General features: G+C 37.5%; 1 protein-coding gene across 3 annotated transcripts; it reads right to left on the bottom strand.

Moving 5' to 3' along the window:
* Window positions 1-428: 428 nt before the first annotated feature.
* On the bottom strand, window positions 429-18,185 carry LOC116308137 (E3 ubiquitin-protein ligase LRSAM1). Of its 3 annotated transcripts, XM_089024872.1 has the most exons (28): window positions 17,991-18,185; window positions 17,805-17,858; window positions 17,013-17,057; window positions 16,120-16,194; window positions 15,075-15,143; window positions 14,209-14,293; window positions 13,926-14,050; window positions 13,608-13,650; window positions 13,394-13,441; window positions 13,099-13,149; window positions 12,822-12,886; window positions 10,822-10,839; window positions 10,363-10,392; window positions 8,280-8,402; window positions 7,824-7,911; window positions 7,406-7,457; window positions 6,878-6,922; window positions 6,483-6,553; window positions 5,640-5,739; window positions 5,106-5,193; window positions 4,859-4,933; window positions 4,649-4,729; window positions 4,142-4,237; window positions 3,821-3,919; window positions 3,294-3,419; window positions 2,712-2,822; window positions 2,175-2,282; window positions 429-1,980 (listed from the first exon to the last, which is right to left on the bottom strand). In XM_089024872.1, exons 1-28 carry the CDS (start codon window positions 18,060-18,062, stop codon window positions 1,858-1,860), a joined length of 2,166 nt encoding a protein of 721 aa, XP_088880998.1. In that variant the 5' UTR covers window positions 18,063-18,185; the 3' UTR covers window positions 429-1,857. The 3 variants fall into 3 exon arrangements, with proteins under 3 accessions (XP_088880998.1, XP_088880999.1, XP_088881000.1); XM_089024873.1 differs by lacking the exon at window positions 10,822-10,839; XM_089024874.1 differs by lacking the exons at window positions 10,363-10,392; window positions 10,822-10,839.
* Window positions 18,186-19,698: the final 1,513 nt, after the last annotated feature.

Consider the following 19,698-nt stretch of genomic DNA (forward strand, 5'->3'; position numbering starts at 1 on the left):
AAACGCGTCCCCCGGAAGAAGCTAGTCTCCCCCACAGCCGCTTTCAGTGTCGTCACGCAACGCTTTCTCCCCTGAGTAGCTACTCAGGGGAGAAAGCGTTGCGTGACAACACTGAAAGCGGCTGTGTGGGAGACTAGGAAGAAGCCGAGCCGGGAGAATCGCTTATCTCTATTAAAGATAGAATACATTTTTGTTGAAAAATCAGAATTCAACGTTTCCGTTATTGGTTTGGTTTTCAAAGCCGACGCTTTTCGTTATACTTGTGTTCTGTATAAGTATCACCAAAAGAAATGCAACTCAGCCAATCAGATTGCAGGATTTGATAAACCATTTATCATTAGGTCTACACTAAAAGACTAAAGTTTAGAATAATAAATCCACTTTATCCATACAAAGGGCAATCGCTAGCGGCAATACAAAACGGCCAGTTATTTGCAAAAAGATACGTTTTATTGTGCTATTATATACTGATTACATACAAAGCCATTTGTCTCTGTTCCTTTCTTCAGTAAACAGGATGGCTTGCAAATTCTTGTGAATACAAGCTCTTACATAATTTAAAATAAAATTCGCCCTGCGATTATTTTATGAAAATTAAGATAAAACTTATGTATGGTAAAAAAGTTTGCATTATGCATTCTACGTTTTGGATGGCAAATTACCGAGGACATATGCTATATATAATAATAATTATTATTATTGGTATTTAATAATTCATATAATTCGTATTCGTATATAATTCATATAGGCTAGGAAGTACTTGGGAGGGGCCGCCTTACCCAAAGAAAGTTTTACCGACGTCACAGTCAAGCCACCCGCCCTTGCACACTGTGCGCGTGCATTCCCTGTATTTCCCTTGGTCAATGTTTGGTGTTTACTTTGGTATATTTGGCCAAGCAAGGATAAGCACCCTCTTTGGGGATACTCACGCTGGCTACTTATCCTCTCTCAAACAAATTAACCAAATGAAACAGTGACAAAGTGAGATAGAGGGAACACCACCTCAAACTCCCTAGCTTGGGTCTAATGAGAAATACCATTTTCCCTACCCAGACAGCACTACCCAGCAAGAAGTATTCTATGGTCAAATAATCAAAGATAGCCAATCCCCCCTCCCCACCTCCTTGCTTCAATTGTTTTACTTCAATACAAACTTCTCCAACTCCGTTAGTTAAAGATTGTCTTTTCATCTGAGTACGATGTATACAGAACCTTTATTAACCCGGTATGCCATTTGTGAATTGTCAAGTGGCCGATAAAAGTGGCCACTTAATAGATGAAAACCGACACATTCATTACAGGTCATTTTCTTCCTAGATATTCATTTTACTGAAGTAGTTGTTCTCGAAGAGTTTCAGCGCAAACGTTTAATAATTCCAACAAATTTTGCATGATTGCAGACACTTACGCGCTACAGACGTTTAGCCAAGAATTACAGTGACGCGACCAAGCACTCTCGTCACGTAAAGTTTCACTGTCAAGCGTCGCGTGACGGTTCTATAGAGCGTTTTCACATGACGTCACAGCCGCCATATTGTTGTACCTTCGACAACAACTTTTTCATTAGTTTCTTTTGTTATAACTAATAGGTACAACAATGTGGCTGCTATTTCTAGTGTCAGACATGACGTCATGGCCGCCATATTGGATTACCTTTGACAATAACTTTGTCATTAGTTTCTTTTGTTATAACTAATAGTTACACCAATAAGGCTGCCATCTCTATCGTCAGTTTAATTCTCTAGGGACTGAGGGAAAACGCTCTATAAGGACGTCTGCTTAGAAGGCTGCTTAGCAAAGTTGTCCTCTACGAGAACCTGAATACCACAGGAAACCCACCGGGTCATACAAGTGCATTTAGGCAACGTAGATCTTGACGCGTTGAACAACAGGACTGCGACATATTGGACAGGATTGTAGAGCGGAAGAACAGTTGAAGCAACAGCACACGTGACCGCAGTTCAGGAGAACAACGTCAGACTAAAAATAAACCAATAATCAATGTATTTAGAAATGGAAGACAGTCTTGTCTTCATATGAAGAACAAGTTGTTGATAAAATACTCTTTTTAGTGTTATTGACGGCTGATGAGACTTATTTATAATGATTGATACGAACGAACAAACAAACAAGCAAACAAACAGACAGACAGACAGACAGACAAACAAACTCACCTTCTTATCCATACATATAACACAGTCAGGGTACATTGATGGCCCTGAAGGTTTGAGAACAGGAATCTCTGCTGGAGCAGAGGGCTGGGGATGACTAGGTTCAGGCTCCTATCGAGTAAATACAATGATTTCTTAATAGAAAATATTTATTATATAGTCCTCGCTAAACACGTAATTCTGATTGGTCTAGAATGTATGATGTATCAGTGAACAGGGCACGTTCTGATTGGTCTAGAACGTTCTGATATGACTAGAATAGGACGTTTGCATGATCGCGTCATTGACCTCTACTACCAGACTCCCTTGCACGCTTTCTTTTGTTTAGTTAATTAGCGCCAATAGCAATGATAGAGACATGTGAATAATTGTCCAAGGTGTTTAAAAAAGGTCTCTATCATTGCAAGCTCAACGTTCGTCTCGCTTTGATGCAAAGGCCCGGCTACCTTTCAAGATAGCGCAGGGAACCGTGAAGGGGACTATTATCTAACTATTCTACAACAACAACAGTTTGAGTCTGATAATATCGCAGAAACATACTGTTGGCGTTTCCAGTTCTTTTTCTTTCTTCTGGGTTGTTTCTTGTACGCGTAAACGAGCCTCCACTGTATCTAGAATTGCTTTCCGAATTCCAAGTTCTCGAACCCCCATCTAGAGAAAATGAAAAAGAAAAAAACCAATGATACGAGATTATATAGAACAGATTAGAGTGGGATGCGATGGGGTGGGATGGGATGGAATGGAATGGAATGGGATAGGATGAGAAAAGAGAGAGATGGAACATAATAGGGTACGATATGATAGGCTACAATAGGTTATTCCTGTTGGAGGCATAACATACTAATCACTTCTCATGATTGTAAGCTGCGTGGTTGCCCATAAAGTCCTCCACTGAAAATTAAAAGACTGCAAAGCGCATTGAGACTCACGTATAATTTATTCACTTATTTAGGATAGAAGTGGATTACAACGGATAGCATAGGATGATCGGGTTTAGAAAGGGTGGGATAGAATGGGATGGGATAGAATGGAATGGGATAGAATGGAATGGGATAAAAAGGGATGGGATGGGATGGGACAGGTTCACACACACATCTTGCCCTAACAAGAATATTGTCTGACCTCTTTCAGTTCTTCTGTTGTCATCGTCGTTAACATTTTCCACGTTATGTGATGGCGTGCAAAAAGTGCTATGAAATCTTCTGCATCTGCTTCTCTAAGAGTTTCTGCAACCTCGGGATCGCATTCCTGGAAACAGTGGTTGATCAAAACATTAAAACGACCAATAGACCTCTTTACCTTGGGCGTAATGTTTTCCTATTTCAAAGCACGTGTTAAGCCCTTGAACATAAAGATTCTTTTTGTGTTAATGAGTTGTGTCTATTATTCACGTGTTTTCTCGTCGTAAAGCAGTAAACAAATAAATGATATTCTAGGGAATGACTATTGGAATAGAAAATATTTTGCCCAAACTAGAGGTGTATATCTTCACATCATATAGACTACTTGAACTACTAAATGACAATAGGAATGGACGTGTGGTCCAGTGTTATTTGTCCATGTTTCTTTCTTCTCATTGGGGGGTGGGGTGGGGCAGGACAGGGGAGAGGGGAAGGGAGGGGTCCAAAGGGCTTTTCATTTCAGTTTACCTTTTCAAGGAGAGTTGCTGGTTTGTTGTCCAGTAAGCGTTGGTATTGAATTAACCAATAATCTTGTACATCAGTCTCTCGTCTTCTTTCCATTTCATTCTAAGAAAACGTTAAAGAGAACATTTATATTTACTGTAGTAAACATAACAGATAAAAGATAGAAGTAGACAGACAGAGACAGAAAGACAGACAGACAGACAGACAGACAGGCAGGAAGGCTGGGCACCCTTCTCGGTGACAGTACAGGGGACATCATTCCCTTCTTTTTTTCAATCGTTTTTTACTTCTTTTTCTCTCAAAACTGAACCTAACAGTGCTTACCAGTCTCTCCATCAGTTCACTCTCTCTCTTCTCTTGTTCGATGATGAGCAGACCAAGAAGAGATGACAAGTCGCTTCGTCGTCTATTCAAAGCCAACTAATAATGATATAATAATAAATAACTTGAGTTAGTTTGATGCGTTGTTCTCTCATCATCCTCGGGAACCCAGAGGAAACATTCTGTCGCTGCTTTCTTGCTTTTTCTGCGAGCGAGAAACGATCGACAGAACTTTACCACAGGGTTCCCGAGGATGTGCCACGAGGGTTTTTCTTCGGGTTTTCCGGTTTTCCTCCCTCAATATAAATTAACGTCTTAGCTGAGTGTTGTCTACTGTTTGTCGCAAGTTTCCCACGCCCTTGTATCATTTGCATAAGATGATTTCAGGCGTACCATTTTTTTTTTTTTTTTTATGTCGTTGCGCATATATCATTTATTTCTACGAGATCAACTTATGGCTCCAGATATCCCTGATCCTTGACAGGTACCTTAAGAGAAATAATAATTTACCTGCTCAGAATCTTGCCTTTCTTCCCTTTTATCAAATTCTAGCATCGTCAAATGAGCCAACTGATCCTCTAACAATTTAATCTATAAAAACAAAAATTATTGTAGTAAAAAAGGAGTTATGGAAGTGAAATAAAGCACTGTAAAACACTGGTACTTTTGACCATTTTTTGTAAATCACCATGCACTACAAAACCACAGAAATCTAAATACCTGGCCTGTTAGACGACAGTGTTTAGCATCTTTTTGTAACTGCAGAGCTTGAATAGCTTGCATCTGAGTGTGTTCCTGTCAAAGATAAGAGACAACCCATCAAGGGTGAGTTATTATAACTATATAATAATTAACTACGTCTTAGGTATAGGTAAAAATATATTCTTTATTTAGAATCATCAAGTTATTATACAGTGAATATTTATAACACATTAACATATTTACAGATGCATGCTATTTGACTCACCTGATTGGATATTTGTGTTTTTAAGGATTTGCGATCTTTGTCTTGCTCGTTGAGAGTGTCCCACACAAAATCATCTTCTGCAGCCTCTCTGAAGAAAGCAATGATGGTACTAATAAATTCCATGTTTTATATAAATTTTTTTCCCAGCGCCCGACAACATTATATTGGTATACTGTGGTTATGATGAATATTTTTGTTATTGTGTGTAACCTTTTTGGTGACCTCTGACCACATCGATTCGTCTGCTACTCAATTCCCCTTCATCTTTCCCAAAATAAGAAAACAGTCTCTTCAATGAAATGCTATGGTTAGGGACTGTTCATTATTTACTGGGGAGGGGTGAGGCATTGGGATTTGAGAACAGGCTCAAGAGGAAGGCCTACACAAAAAATTCCGAGTTGTACATTTACAATACAAAGAGTAGAAAACATGGGAGGGGAGAGAAAACATGGAGGGGGTCTGATTTTGTAGTAAGAGATTTAGCGAGTGAATTCCACCGCCCCCTCCCCTCCCCAATAAAAAAGACGCCCTTACCGTTTCATGGACATTTTGGCAATGTTATCACGGGACGACTGGTATTCATGGATAATTCGGTCTTGATTTTCTTGAAACGCCAGCATTCGTGCCATGGACGCTATTAATGAAAACAATACCATAACGGCAATTAGAAAATGTCATCATCATCCTTGTTTTCACCATGTCATCATTGACAGGGCAGAAAAAGGGTTTTTGGCCTTTCGCCATAAGAACAGCTTTGCGTATTTAAGCTCAATATTTTGTAAACACGTTCTTTTGGGACCAAATAGCAAAATATCAAATGCGATCAAAATTTATTGAATGCGTATTTGAGGTATAAAGCCGTGTACTTTGGGAGAGGTGATATTTTGATCAGCAGAAAAACTGACATTTTCGTGAATACTAATAAATAGATTTACTCTAATTCGACAAAATTTCATCACAAGTTTCGTGCAGCAGTGACACAAATAAAACGCTTAAAGATTTGGAGTATTAAACTCAGTTAAATAAAAAAATCGTGAAAGTAGCCGGCTTGTCGTTTTCCTGCCCTGTTGTCATCATTGCCATCATCATCATCGCAAAAGCTTTCAGCATCACCATCGTTTGCATCATGTCATATTCATCACCATCATCATCATCATCACCATCATCATCGCCGCAATCTCTGACAAAGATAAGCTGATTAAAACAAATCAACCAGACAGACAGATAGCGACGGAAGAATGAATAATCTGAACAATTGGGAAAATCTCCTCTGTCATTCTTGATCAAATTCGGGTCCAGTTTTCCTTCTAACTAACGTTGCTAGAGGGTTGAGGGGGACTAGGACCAACACATATGACCAACGTCAGATCTATTTACCCAGTATTTCTTCCTTTCTCAGCTTTTCAGATTCTTCTTGAGTGATTTGCACCAAGTTATCCGTTCTTATTCTGATTCAATTGAAAACCACAGAAAAGGTTATTTAGAATATAGATCCAATTTAGCACAATTAAGAATTAGAATAGAATCAATCTCGTAACCAGAGTCCTCCCGCCCCTTTCTATCGTCAGCGTGGTCAGGCGCTGTCCCAGGCACTGACGACAGAAAGGCGCCGGAAGACTCTGGGTACGAGATTGGAATAGAATAGAATTAGATCTCGAAGATCCGGTTTTTCAACCCCTAATTTAAATTAACACGTGAGTTGAGTGTTCCTTCATTCATTCGTTATTGACTTAATATTTTATATATGATATGTAGTCTTAGTGAGTGTCAACCTTTCATTTTCCAGCTGGTCCAGAATAGCCTCTTTATCTCTAGCCCTAGTAAAATTACAAAGAATATTTTTAATAAGCAATACGCCAGACAAAATGACCTAGAGTAAAATTTGAAAAATCAAAATAAAATAGATTATTAAAGTAAGATTAAAACTGGCTAAAGCTGTGCTGCGGGGTCATACATGGACTGGATAGCAGCTACGAGTGGCGCCTTCACATTCTTTCAGTTCAACCCCGTTGAGCTGCGCCACTGCTGTACTTGCGGAGATGATTAGCGATGGCAATTTTATTTTTTCATTTTTTTATAGACTAATTCTTTAACAAGAAACGCAAAGCAACCCGAAAGTGTCTGTGTGCGTGTGTGTGTGTGTGTGTGTGTGTGTGTGTGTGTGTGTGTGTGTGTGTGTGTGTTGGGGAGGGGGCGGTCGTGGGGGCAGGTCGTGGTTGTTGACTATATACCCTTTCCTCCAGCCCCTCCGTGGTCCTTGCATAGTTTAAGCATAGTTTAGAATTTCTTTCATTGACTACCTTTCATTGATCTGAAGGATCATTGCAACTGTATCTTTGCTATTCTGTTCGTCTAATAAATCAAAACAAGTACATTAATATTTCAGCAGTCAACACGCAGACTAGAACACATGTAGCTTAGCTGGAGTAGCTCCAAGGCGGTAAAAGACGACAAAAGTGTGCGCACGAAGACGCTTGCTCTTTGCTAAAACTTTTTGAAGGCCTCGATCATCACAAAAAATTGGGCTCTGGAGAAAAGCTAGTGCTCGTGCGCAACCGTATCACGATGCAAAGCAATTGCGCGCTCTATTTCCTGGAAAATTCTGCTGGATAATTGATCAGTGAGGGCAGAATAAGAGCACTATCAATATGGACCCGCAAGGTTACGCCATCTTTAGTCTTTCTGTGTACTAAACGTTTAGCACGTGCGGTCTAATACCTGCAGCTAGCGCGGACGTCCAGTTTTGCCTTAAAAGGTCTTGTTTGTTTTGCAGCCACAGAATGTCATCATCCATGTCTGCTTCAGCCTGAAACACGAGACAAAAATACATGAAAAAACAAACTTGATTTCTACCCTTATTTTCGAATATTCTTTTGTCTATATATTACTTGGAAGTTTTTTTTTCGTCTGAAGAATGTTTTTTGCTTGTCAACTGCAAGAGATGCTTCTAAAATCCAGGGGCGTAGCGAGTCTCGATTATAAGGGGGCAATGTACCATTTTCCCGCCAAATCCACAGGAATCCCGCACGAATCAATTAAATTTTGGTGCCGAGAGCAAACTTTGTCTTTTTTTTTTTTGTTTTTTTGTTTTGTTTTGTCGTTTTGGGGGGGGGGGGGGGGGGGGGACCTGCTAAAAACTCTCTATTTTTGAACATGACAATAACCATGGCTGACCTCTCTTATTCTGTTGACCAGATCACTGTGCGTCTTAAGCGCTCTGTTGGCTAACATCTTTTGTTCGTCATTCAAGTCCATCATAATTTTCTCCATTTGGTACATCTGGGACTGCTTGTGTTCCTTAAAGGGAAATAAATTCAGCTTCACAAACACATTGTTTCACAATCAACGCAAGCACAACCTCAAGCAAGAGTTCAGAGTTCTTATTTTATTGTGAGAATAATATCGACGCAAGCCCAAACGCAAGCGCACGCACAAAGACAAGAACCAATATTTTAACCCTTTTCCTTGTGCTTGTGTTGCTAGTACAAATAATGCCGAACAGAGGGTGGTGTAGGGATCTATAATCAGACCCTTGCACTCTGCGCGTAATTTCCCCCATTTCAACATCCCAAATTCTTGGGAATAAAGGTCTTCGTTTGAGTTCATCAGCTATGGTGTGTTCTCCTTACAAAAAGTTAAATTTCAAACTAAATTAAATTTTATTTTTAGTTACAGATATTTAACAATGAATGCCATTTCTCCTATATTCGACGTCCTCATTTCAAGGGTTCATTTGGATACTACTGCTCCCTCGTCTAAAGGGGGAAGGATCACGTGACCTGCTTATTCCTATGGCCGATCGTAAGTCTATTTCAAAATTATTTAGAGTCATTTTTATATTAAATATAGACAATTTTCTCTTGATATGTAATAAGCCTTTTTATAGTTTAAGAATCGATTCCACTGAGCATGCGATTTTATCCCGAATTTCTCACCTTCTTTTGTTTAATTAAGAACAAAAGGTTTAGACAAAAGAAGGTGAGAAATTCGGGATAAAATCGAATGCGCAGTGGAATCGATTCTTAAACTATGAAAAGGCTTATATATTAATATTAACTAGCTTTTTAGTGAAACGTGTTTTAATATCAAACACCTATAATTTCTTTAGCTTATACTATAGTATATTTTTTCGTCTTTTACTCCGACGAAGGACTACCGTCCGAAACGTCAGTACGTTTTTTCATCTTTTCACGGTGTACAGTTTACCCTTTTATCTTTATAGTTTCATTAGAAAAACCGATGTAGCTGAAACTAGTTTTTAGCTAGTTATCTCTTCTTATAGTTAGCTATGCTCATTGGCCTCTCCGAGGTTGCGCAAAAAACTGGTAACGATTAGAACGCGCGATGCATCATGGGGCTGTTCAAGGTTATCACATTTGTCTTTCTCGTAAACAACATGGGTAGTTTAACTTTTTTCCCCCAACTGTACTAATAGCTGGCGCAATTCACCAAATCTCACGCCTAAAGGTGAAAACGTCTTCTATAAAAAGCTCCATGATTCAGCGCGGGCCCTACTCGTTACCAGTTTTCCGCGCAACCTCGGAAAGGCCAATACTTTTTTTTAAATTAAATTCTTTATTTTTGTTTTTAAGTCACACATAAAGCATTTATTTAAAAAAACGTAAATTTCACACGTAGTTAAAACTGTAAACTAAGTTTGAAATGTTTTTACGTTCAAATGAGTTTCTATTTATGACCCTCACAGAATAGACAATAAAAGAATTTTGACTTATGCGTGATTAAAAACCTACAGTCATTTAACTTTACATTTAAAACAATCATGCTTTTAAATAGTGTATAACAGACTTAATAAAGTGTGACGTTTTAGCGAGATGATTTATCAAAAGTTCTTTTTTAGTGGAAAAGTAAGTAAGATTTTTTTACAAGCATATTACGACAGCATACCAACGAGCATTAAATGTGAAACACTCATTACAATAGACTACCTCGGGCGTAATGTTTTTCCATTCCAGATCACACGTCATTCTCTTGAGAAAAAGATCATCCTTTGAGCTGTATAGACCCCTTGTATGTGACGGCAAATCAGCTCGATATGAGGAACAAAACAAAACAATTCCAATCTCCAGAGAATCGGAACTTATTGTTTTGTCCCCCAGATTGAGCTGCATTCCAAAGTGCTGCAAGGGGTCTATCCATATTTATGTCTTCTCATGCACAACCGTTAAACGAAGAAACGATACTAGTGGTATGAAATGGGAAAACATTAAGCCCAAGGCAATGAGGTCTACTGTCTAACCTTGTCTGCATCATGTTGGCTTAATGTTTCCTAAGTGACAAAAAGAAATAAGACCAGCTAATGAGCCCAGCACCAGTGCATGATCATGCAACACAGATAAACATGTGAGACAAGAGCTAATGAACATACAGTGCGTCACAGTCATGCGCGGAATCGTCGAACAGAGAAAGGAGGTTTTGTCGCGAGAGAAAATCGTACGATTTCGAGCGCGTGATTGGGAAGCACCGTAAATACGATTTTTACAAGAAAGGAAAGTAAAAAGTAATGTAAAACAAGAGAAGTAATATGAATCAAAGAGAATAATAATAACAAAAGATAAAAAAATAACAACAAATAATGATATTCTTTGATTAGGGAAACCTACTCACTAAAAGTGATTTTCAGTAGGACCCTAAAATAATAATAACAAATAATAAAGAAAAAATAAACAAACAAACAAACAAAACAGCACAAACATACCATGCAAAGGAAACAAGGCTAAAAACAGTCACAAAAGAACCCAAGATTAGAAAATTACTATTTTTAATGGCGACAACAACAACAACAACAACAACAACAACATAAACTACACCTTATGTTTCAAAACATGGCACGAAACTAACCAAACAAATCAAAACTAATACAATCAGAAATTGAAAATGAACAGACAAATGCAATTTCTTTACATTAAACCACGCCACTTACGACTTAAAAACACCTGGCTAAAGGATATTCACGGGTCGTTTTCCCTCTTACTAAACAAGACGAAGTGCATGGCCGGATATTCTGAATTTGCTCCAATTAGTGTATATATATAACAGGTCATGCGTCAGTTGCAATTAGAGCAGTTTTCGTATGACTGTGAAAAGCTCAGTGCCGTAAGCGTGATGTGCCGTGACCGTGATGCTTTCTAGAATGTGATTGTGCAATGTGATTGGTCTGGCATTGCCGTGACCATGGCGTGACCGTGTCCGCGCCGTGTTTATGCCGTGTTTCGTGTTGGTATTTGATTGGATGGAGAGTAAATTCTCGTGCAATGTGATTTGTCTGGCGTATCCCTTGCCGTGTCATGGCCGTGTTCGTGCCGTGAATTTTTCACAGTCATACGAAAACTGCACTACTAGGGAGCAGAGGAGAGCACACGCGTTTTGGCGCGAAAAATTCCCGCCAAATCCACAGCCAACCCAACAAAATAGGAAAATGTAAGATTTTTTGGCCAACCTTTTTGGTGCACCCCGCTAAGGAGAGAAAGCTAGATTGACATTTTACTGACTCTGTTATACATGCATGTATCGAGAAGGAATCTAGTGTATGAAAAGGGGTCATGCATCAGGATTTTCATTACTAAGGATAGCACGAGTCTGGAAAAATGGCATTATTTACTCTCATCTACATGCACACATCTAAAAAATCCTCATCTAGAATTATTATAGTTAAAAATATTACAGTTAACTGACATTCGCCCGAAAAATTAGTATTTTTAACTGACCATTGGGTATCCCCATTGGCACACATCAGAAGGTTCCTCTGTGTGACCTCGGCTCCGAATAACGACGTTCAATTCACAGTTTATAATATCTAAACTATCCTCATAAACCTCTTTCTCTTCGACAGGAAAAGACGCACGTCTCGTAAAAGGTATCTCCTCGTACACAGTTGATTTCGTAAGATTGAGAAAAGTCTCGGCACGGTCATGGTACGGATCTCCTTTTAACCAATCATAGTGCAGCATAGTCTCAGACCACGTGCCATTCCATAGAGTATCATTTCTTTGTTTAGGTTAGTTGCGTATAAAAAGACACACGAATATAGATACAACTCAAACAAAGAATCTTATTCTCAAGGGTATGACACGTGGTCTGAAATGGGAAAACATTACACTCAAGGTAAAAAGCGTTGACATGGTTCCCACCTTCCTGGTCACTACAAGGCACGTCCATATCTCATTGCTATTTAAAATATACTCTGACTTTTGTCTGACACATACATTACTACAGTAGAGACCATAGTTGATAGAGGCTATGCAACATCACGTGATGGCAGCCGTGACAGGAGGCACAACAACTGAGTCTTTTTTCCCTGGGAAACTGACTTCAGTTTCTGCCTCTTGTCATGACTGCTGTCATGTGATGGCGCAAAGCCTCTATTGTTGACATGGCGCTATGTTTCTATGCAAAGAAATACCTCCTATTATAATACACTCAACAAAGTTACTCGATTCTGATTGGATAAATCCCAAATTGTACTCTGTAGGGTCCCAATTAAGTTGCTCAATTTTTTTGAGTGCATTATAAACAAAAAATCGCACAATTTTCTCATACAATTTGGAATCTATAGAAAGTATTTATTGAAAGTTCTTCAATTGGAAACTTTCAAAACATCACTCGTAATTATAAATTCGGAATTGTACTCAAGATCGTGCGATTTCCTATATGATGATGATGATGATGTTAATAATAATACATCAATGTCCAACTTACTGCTATCATTTTATCTACAGCGATGTCTGAATCAGAACAACTGCTTGCTTGGCTTTTATCTGAAACTAGAATCAGGAACAGTATAGTTATTTTTCTTTGCTGAGACAAAAAAATAATTTCTTTGGAAATGCAAAATTTTACAAAGAACTTTTGCTCGTGGCCATGGTTTGCATTCCAGAAATATTATTTTGAAAATTTCATTTTCCCCGAAATATATATTAAAAAATACAACATATATACATATTAAATTATATTGATACAATAATTGGATAGTTACCCATTGCTGCAGCAATTCTCTTTGCTGATGGCATGTACTCAATACCAGCACCTGAATGCAAGAGCATTCAAATAATGCACATAAGACATACATTCTAAACAAACTTTAGACTAATGAACTGAGCTGCAAATTACAGTGGATTCTGATTGGCTAAGCTACTAGTCATGTGATACTTTTTCTGGGAACCAGGACAGGCCTGAGACCCCATTGTCTTTCTGCTCTGGTGAGCAAGTGCAACTTGCTGCTACAATACCCTTGATTTCCATATTTAATTAAATTAATTAAATTATCTTACATTGGCTTAAATATTTGAGTATTGCTTCTGTGCCTTGTTTAGTGACCTCTAATAAAATATGAAAACAAAATTGTTAAGAAAAAAGCCCAGTGGCTGTAAACACCTTATAAAATATCATAAAAAATTACACGATATAAAAACATGATTATATAATATATAATCACTTCAAAAATTTAATAAAAACAAAGGAGGTACTGCTTCTTAATAAGTTTACCTCTTGGAGGGATGTTGACAGTGTTGACATCCAAGATGATGTTCTAGTTCATAAAATAAAAACAACCTTACTATTATATTAGAGAATACACTCAAGCTATATACAATTTTTAAATTTAATGAATGTATAATAGCTGTACATGACATCTGTGCTTCCCAATTAAGTGTATGTGTTTGTGTGTGGGAGGGGGAGGGGGGAGGTAATGGGATGGGGGAGATTTATGGTTCTGGATCATTGTTGTTGTTGTTGTTGTAACCCAAGTTCTGTTTTAGCTATAAAATATAGATTGCAACCTTAACAAAGGGCTAGTTTCCTTACATCTAAAAGTCTGCAATATGCAAGAGAGGCTGGCAATGATTCCAGTTTAGGGTTACCAGACAAGTTTAATTTTTTTAGATTCTCAAGGTTACCAATGGCATCAGGAAGGGATGTGAGATTATTATCTATAATTGAAATCATTGAAAGGTGTGAGTAATAATTAATTGGCAAATACAAAATCAAGACAAAGCAATGCTAGTCCCCTCCTCTACCTTCCCAAAAAGTTTGAAAAAAAAAAGAAAAATAATGAATTTATTTAAATAAAATAGAGTAGAATAATTACCTTGCAAGTCAATGGTTTGAAGGGATTTCAAAGCACCTATTGTCGTTGGAAGTGTTTTCAGTTTGTTATTTTGTACATTTAGCACCTGTCGAGGGGGAAAATGAAAACTAAGTCATTTTGCAGACAGATTTAGCCAGTAATTTCTCTGACTTATATGCACCTAGCAGAGCAAACGTAACTTCTATCAGCAGGGTTTCATTGAGGGTCAGGGATTGGAGAATGCTCAACCAGTAAATGAGCAAAGTTCACCAGCTTCAACTACCATTTAATTTTATGGCTTAGCAATTTGTATAATGTTCACTTAGACTCTCTGGCTAGTTCATGACTTTCTCCCATCATTTCAAACCCTAATGAAACCCCTGAACCAGAATTTTATCATTATTTTTAGAAATTTGGAAATCTTGGTTATAATATAGGAGGCTATAATTGTTTCTATAGGTTGTACAGGCTGCTACGCTCTTGTCAACACCAACATTTCCTCAGATTACAAAATTTTTAATCACACATTTTATGCTCTAACTGATTAACATATTCAAATTATTCAATACACCAAGTATAACAAAACTAAATCTTTATATTTCAGTGTCTTAGTCGTTCTAGAGCTTAGCACTAGTTGGAAACACCTTTCATTCACACATTCTACCATTACTAACATTCGACTTAAATGTTGTTTTTTGAAGATTCAAAATTCAATCAGACTTATGTATAAAAAGATAGACAGTATGTCTCCTGAAAGAAAATCTATCATGTATCTTGATAGTCATCTAGTCCCATTAGGCATGACCCAAGTATGTAATTTGTAAGATTGTAGTTTCCATTAAATCATCAGGCTTTAGATTACAATATCTTTTTCATCTATCTCTAACCTGTAAGGATTTAAGTTCTTCTATTTCATTTGGTAGGCTTGTAATGCGATTGTCACGTAAATCTAGAACCTTTTGATAATGAGATAAAGAGGAAGTGATGATGACTATTATTCATTCTGCACTTTTAATGTGTCAAAGAAATATTCTTATTTATTTTCATGGCTAAAAAACAACATTGTTATAGATGGATGAATGGATAAATGAATGATACTATTGATGGATTGAATGGATGGATGGATAGATAATGGTTAACAACTAAATAAATAGATAAGGGAAGAATGGAATGAATGGGATAAAATGGATGAAATGAGTTAGATGTATCATCATATATTTATGATGGATGGAAGATGGATCCATCAAATGAATTGATAAATGGAATGGAAAAATGGATAGTGGATAGGATTGGTAGATTGATGGATGAATAAATGGATTGGTGAATAGGATGAATAGATGGATGGATGAGTGAATAAATGGATGGATTGGGGTAGGAATGAATGAATGGATGGATGAATGGGATAGAAATGGGTAAATGAATGAATAAATCAATGAAAGGATGGATGAATGAATAAATGGATAGAATAGGAATGGGTGGATGAATGGATAAATGGATAGAATAGGAATGGGTGGATGAATGAATAAATGGATAGAATAGGAATGGGTGGATGAATGGATAAATGGATAGAATAGGAATGGGTGGATGAATGAATAAATGGATAGAATAGGAATGGGTGGATGAATGGATAAATGGATAGAATAGGAATGGGTAGATTAATGAATAAATGGATAGAATAGGAATGGGTGGATGAATGGATAAATGGATAGAATAGGAATGGGTGGATGAATGAATAAATGGATAGAATAGGAATGGGTGGATGAAAAATAGTGGGATGGAATAGGAATGGCGGATGAAGACAGTAAGGAATAGAAGAGGAATGGGATTAAATAAATAAATGGTTATGATAGGAACGCATGGATGAAAATATGTACAAATGGAAGGAAGTCATATCTGAAGTAAAATTATTAATAAATAGCCCCTGGCCTTTACCTTAACATCTACTAAATCTTTCATGCTTCCTCCACTTTTAATTCCAGAGAGATCATTATCACATAAAAGAACAACCTGAATTTGATTTACAAGGAAAAATAAATTAATTAAATAGACCTCTTCGGCTCTGACATAATGTTTTCCCATTTCAGACCACATGTCATTCCCTAGAGTATCATTTCTTTGTTTAAGGTTTGTGCTCGGTTGCACATGAGAAGACATATTAATATGGATATAACTCAAACAAAGAATCTTATTCTCAAGGGAATGACACATGGTCTGAAATGGGAAAACATTACCCCAAGCCGAAGAGGTCTATTGAAACATGGATCCAATATCTTGAGGCCACACATGAACATGTTATATACAAATCATGTACAATAGTAGATTCAAATACCTTGGGGTAACTATTCACTATTATTAGAAAAATTAAGGGAAGGTATACTTTCTTTGTTGGGGGGAAGAGCTGGGGCTTAAGATCGTTGAACAGTTGTGCAGGTCAAACTTTTTATTCAGATGAAAGCTGTTTCGTTGCTGACGCAGAAAGCTCATGAATTTCTTATTTTTTTCATTTTTTTAGTTGACTGCGAATCCTTTAGCCCCCTCCCAATAAATAAATAATGTACCTTTGCAATTATTACTATTCACCATTTTGACATTCCCTATAATACACTGTACACTGCAGTTTTTTTGGGGGGGGGGGGGGGAGGGTTATTAGAGTAGAAAGTATGCACATATTATTGTGCTTAAGACTGCATCAGAAATCTTGTGAAATTATAATGCATCTTATCACTTATAATCCTATTATTTATTAATAAAAATGATTATATAAATATTATTGCAAACCAAAACAGCCTTTTGAATCGGTGAGTTTTTCAAGACTGAAACATTACCTCTTTTCTTAATACACGGCAAAGTGAAAAAACATCTTTTGGAAGCTAAAACATTGAAGAAAAAAATATGGAAGTAAGTAATTGTAATGAATTATGCTTTAATAATTGGAAGGGGAAAACGTTTTCCCTTTTTCCCATATATAATTCCTGAGTCTGTTATATTTCCCACTCTTAGCAATCTTCAGTGGATATTATTTAAAAAGTCAGGATCTCTGCAAAATGCCATTTCCTCTCCAGTCTCTTGAGTGTATTAATTGGTGTACACTGAGACTTGTTTAAAAAAAATATACTAATAAAATATCTGTCGTTGACTTTTAAAATATGTCTGTTGATGGACTAACTAATTCATATGGCCATGGTATGCAACAACTACTGCAAACCAATATTGCTGCCATTATCAATGATGAAAAAATGGGTTAATGATCTTATTAAGCGTAAGTTATGAACTCTAAAACCTAATATAATCCAGCAGAAAATGAGCAGAAATACCTCGATATTTGAATTCTTAAATAAATGATCGTTCATAAAATGTTTGACAACTACACATTATTTAAATACGTAGCTTTAATTTCCAATATTAGAATAATAATATTATGTAAGGCAGGCTTAAATTATGATTAGTCATCAAAGGGAAACTATAGAGTCACGTATATCAAATGGATACAAAACAGATGTTTGAATTGCAAAATTCAAGGCAAGGTTCTTAGGAAATAAAGTGTTGCTGATATTTTATTCAGAACACTTCAAAACATGAATAAAACTAATTTAAAGAATAGAATATTCAACTTGTACCTCTGTCACTCCACAACCTGACAAATCCAGCGAAGGTTCAGGCGATTCCTCAGCCTTAAAAAGCAACAGAGGAAATATCAATACGCGGAGAGAGTTACCAAACTGCTGGCAATCGTCAAAAATAATAAATAATATAAAGAAAAATATTGTACGAGAGAAACTTCAGCATAAAAATGGTTGACATACTACGACAAGACATCGCTGAATTCTTCTCTGTGCTTCGTCTTTATCAACTTTTCTCGTCCTGAATAACGGCATTGTGGATCGTTAGTCACTCGAGAATCGTTTTTTTATGTTTATGTTTTGGGTTTTTAGGATAATTTTTCGGACAAAACTTTTGAGTTCCTGTTCATCTTGAGTGAAAGTTTTGTATTGAGAGGGCAGAGGATTGTGGGAATGAAGCTTGTGAACGGCTGGTTTTCGCTGATTCAGCGGGAATCCCGAGGGTCTTGAATACTCTGGTTGACTCATAGTTATTATGAGTTCTGGAGTACTTTCAAGCCTAAAAAGCATTTCTGAGTATTTCTACAAAAAACTTGTGTGAAGTAAGGCTGGAATCCTCACTCGACTCTTTAAACTTGGAGATTTGTGAAGGCCTCGAGAATTTAAGGAAAAACTGGTTTTACACTTTTTTTTTTGCCCGGCATTCAAAATGGTGCAAACATCTGCTCTGCATTTGATAATGAAGAGATGATAAATTTGAATGCAAAATCTTCGAATTTTATCGATGCCCTTATGCTGAAAAATCTCTGAGTTTGATCAAAGCCGAACCATCCGAAAACTAGGTCTTGAGGGGATGGAAAACCGGATCCAGCTCGAAGCCGGAAAAACTTATCAAGACCCGATAGACGGCCCTAAGTGCTGTTAACTTCTACACACCTGTTCAGGTTCATATCAAACGCCCCGTGAAAGACTGAGAAATGATAGGAGAAATTAAAGTTAAGGGAGAAGAGAAAGTCAAAACAACATCAACAAAAAACAAACAAACAAACAAAACAAAACAAAAACAAAAACAAGACGAAACAAACGGAAGTGAAAGCTCCCCTCCAAAGAAAAAAAAATGTTGATGTGTGCACAACGCCCCCAGTACCTTCTTTTGAAGATGATATTTAGTGAAGTTGAATATTATATTGTAAATTATTAAAACCAAGGCCGTAATAAAGGGCTTCCAAGCCATAGGTCTAATGATCCGCTCTTCCACTTCCTCTAGTATACGAGTCATTATGTGCCAGTTTGATTGATTCATAGGAGTAATAAAAGCTAGGGTATTTTCTGCAAGAAATGGGCTTTTAACCCAATAACATCAATTGTACAGGGAATGAAACGTTTCTTTCATGATCAAGGTCGACATAGCACTCGCCACCCACCCCTGGGGTCACGAGATCGGTTCCTGACTCGATATGCCATGCATAGAGTTCGCTCGGTATCTCCCTTGATTTAAGGGTTTTTATTCAGCTACGGCTCCAGTTTTCCTCCCTCCACAAAAACATTACAAGCTTTAAAATTCCAATTCGATGCCCCAACTTAGACAAGCCCAGAGGTTGTTTCAGGATTCGGTCTGTGAGCTAGCCGTGCCCCAACTTAGACAAGCCCAGAGGTTGTTTCAGGGTTCGATCTGTGAGCTAGCCTTGCCCTGACCTAGATCAGCCCAGAGGTTGTTTCAGGGTTCGATCTGTGAACTAGCCATGCCCCGACCTAGATCAGCCCAGAGGTTGTTTCAGGGTTCAATATGTGTTAGCCTTACCCTGGCCTCAGGCCAAAGGTTGTTTCAGGGTATACGTAAAAGCATATGCCCCTGGAAATTCCCCAAACACAGGGACGGCGGAGCAGTTTTTTGATTGGGGGGCTCAATAGTGACATTGAATGGCAAGGTGGGGGGAGCTGAGTTTAGTGA

This window comes from Actinia tenebrosa, unplaced genomic scaffold, assembly GCF_029948245.1.
Source record: "Actinia tenebrosa isolate PJP-AT-01 unplaced genomic scaffold, QUT_ActTen_1.0 PGA_scaffold9__36_contigs__length_13948895, whole genome shotgun sequence".
In the NCBI taxonomy this organism is placed as follows: Eukaryota; Metazoa; Cnidaria; class Anthozoa; order Actiniaria; family Actiniidae; genus Actinia; species Actinia tenebrosa.

Bases quoted from the DNA above. Each gene is read 5' to 3' on its own strand.
- LOC116308137 (XM_089024872.1), bottom strand. From the start codon at position 18,062: ATGCCGTTATTCAGGACGAGAAAAGTTGATAAAGACGAAGCACAGAGA. The intron at 14,051-14,208 runs GTAATTATTCTA...TTTCAATTATAG, and splicing joins TCAAACCATTGACTTGCAAG to ATAATAATCTCACATCCCTT. The intron at 2,823-3,293 runs GTCAGACAATAT...CATTTTCTCTAG, and splicing joins CAACAGAAGAACTGAAAGAG to ATGGGGGTTCGAGAACTTGG.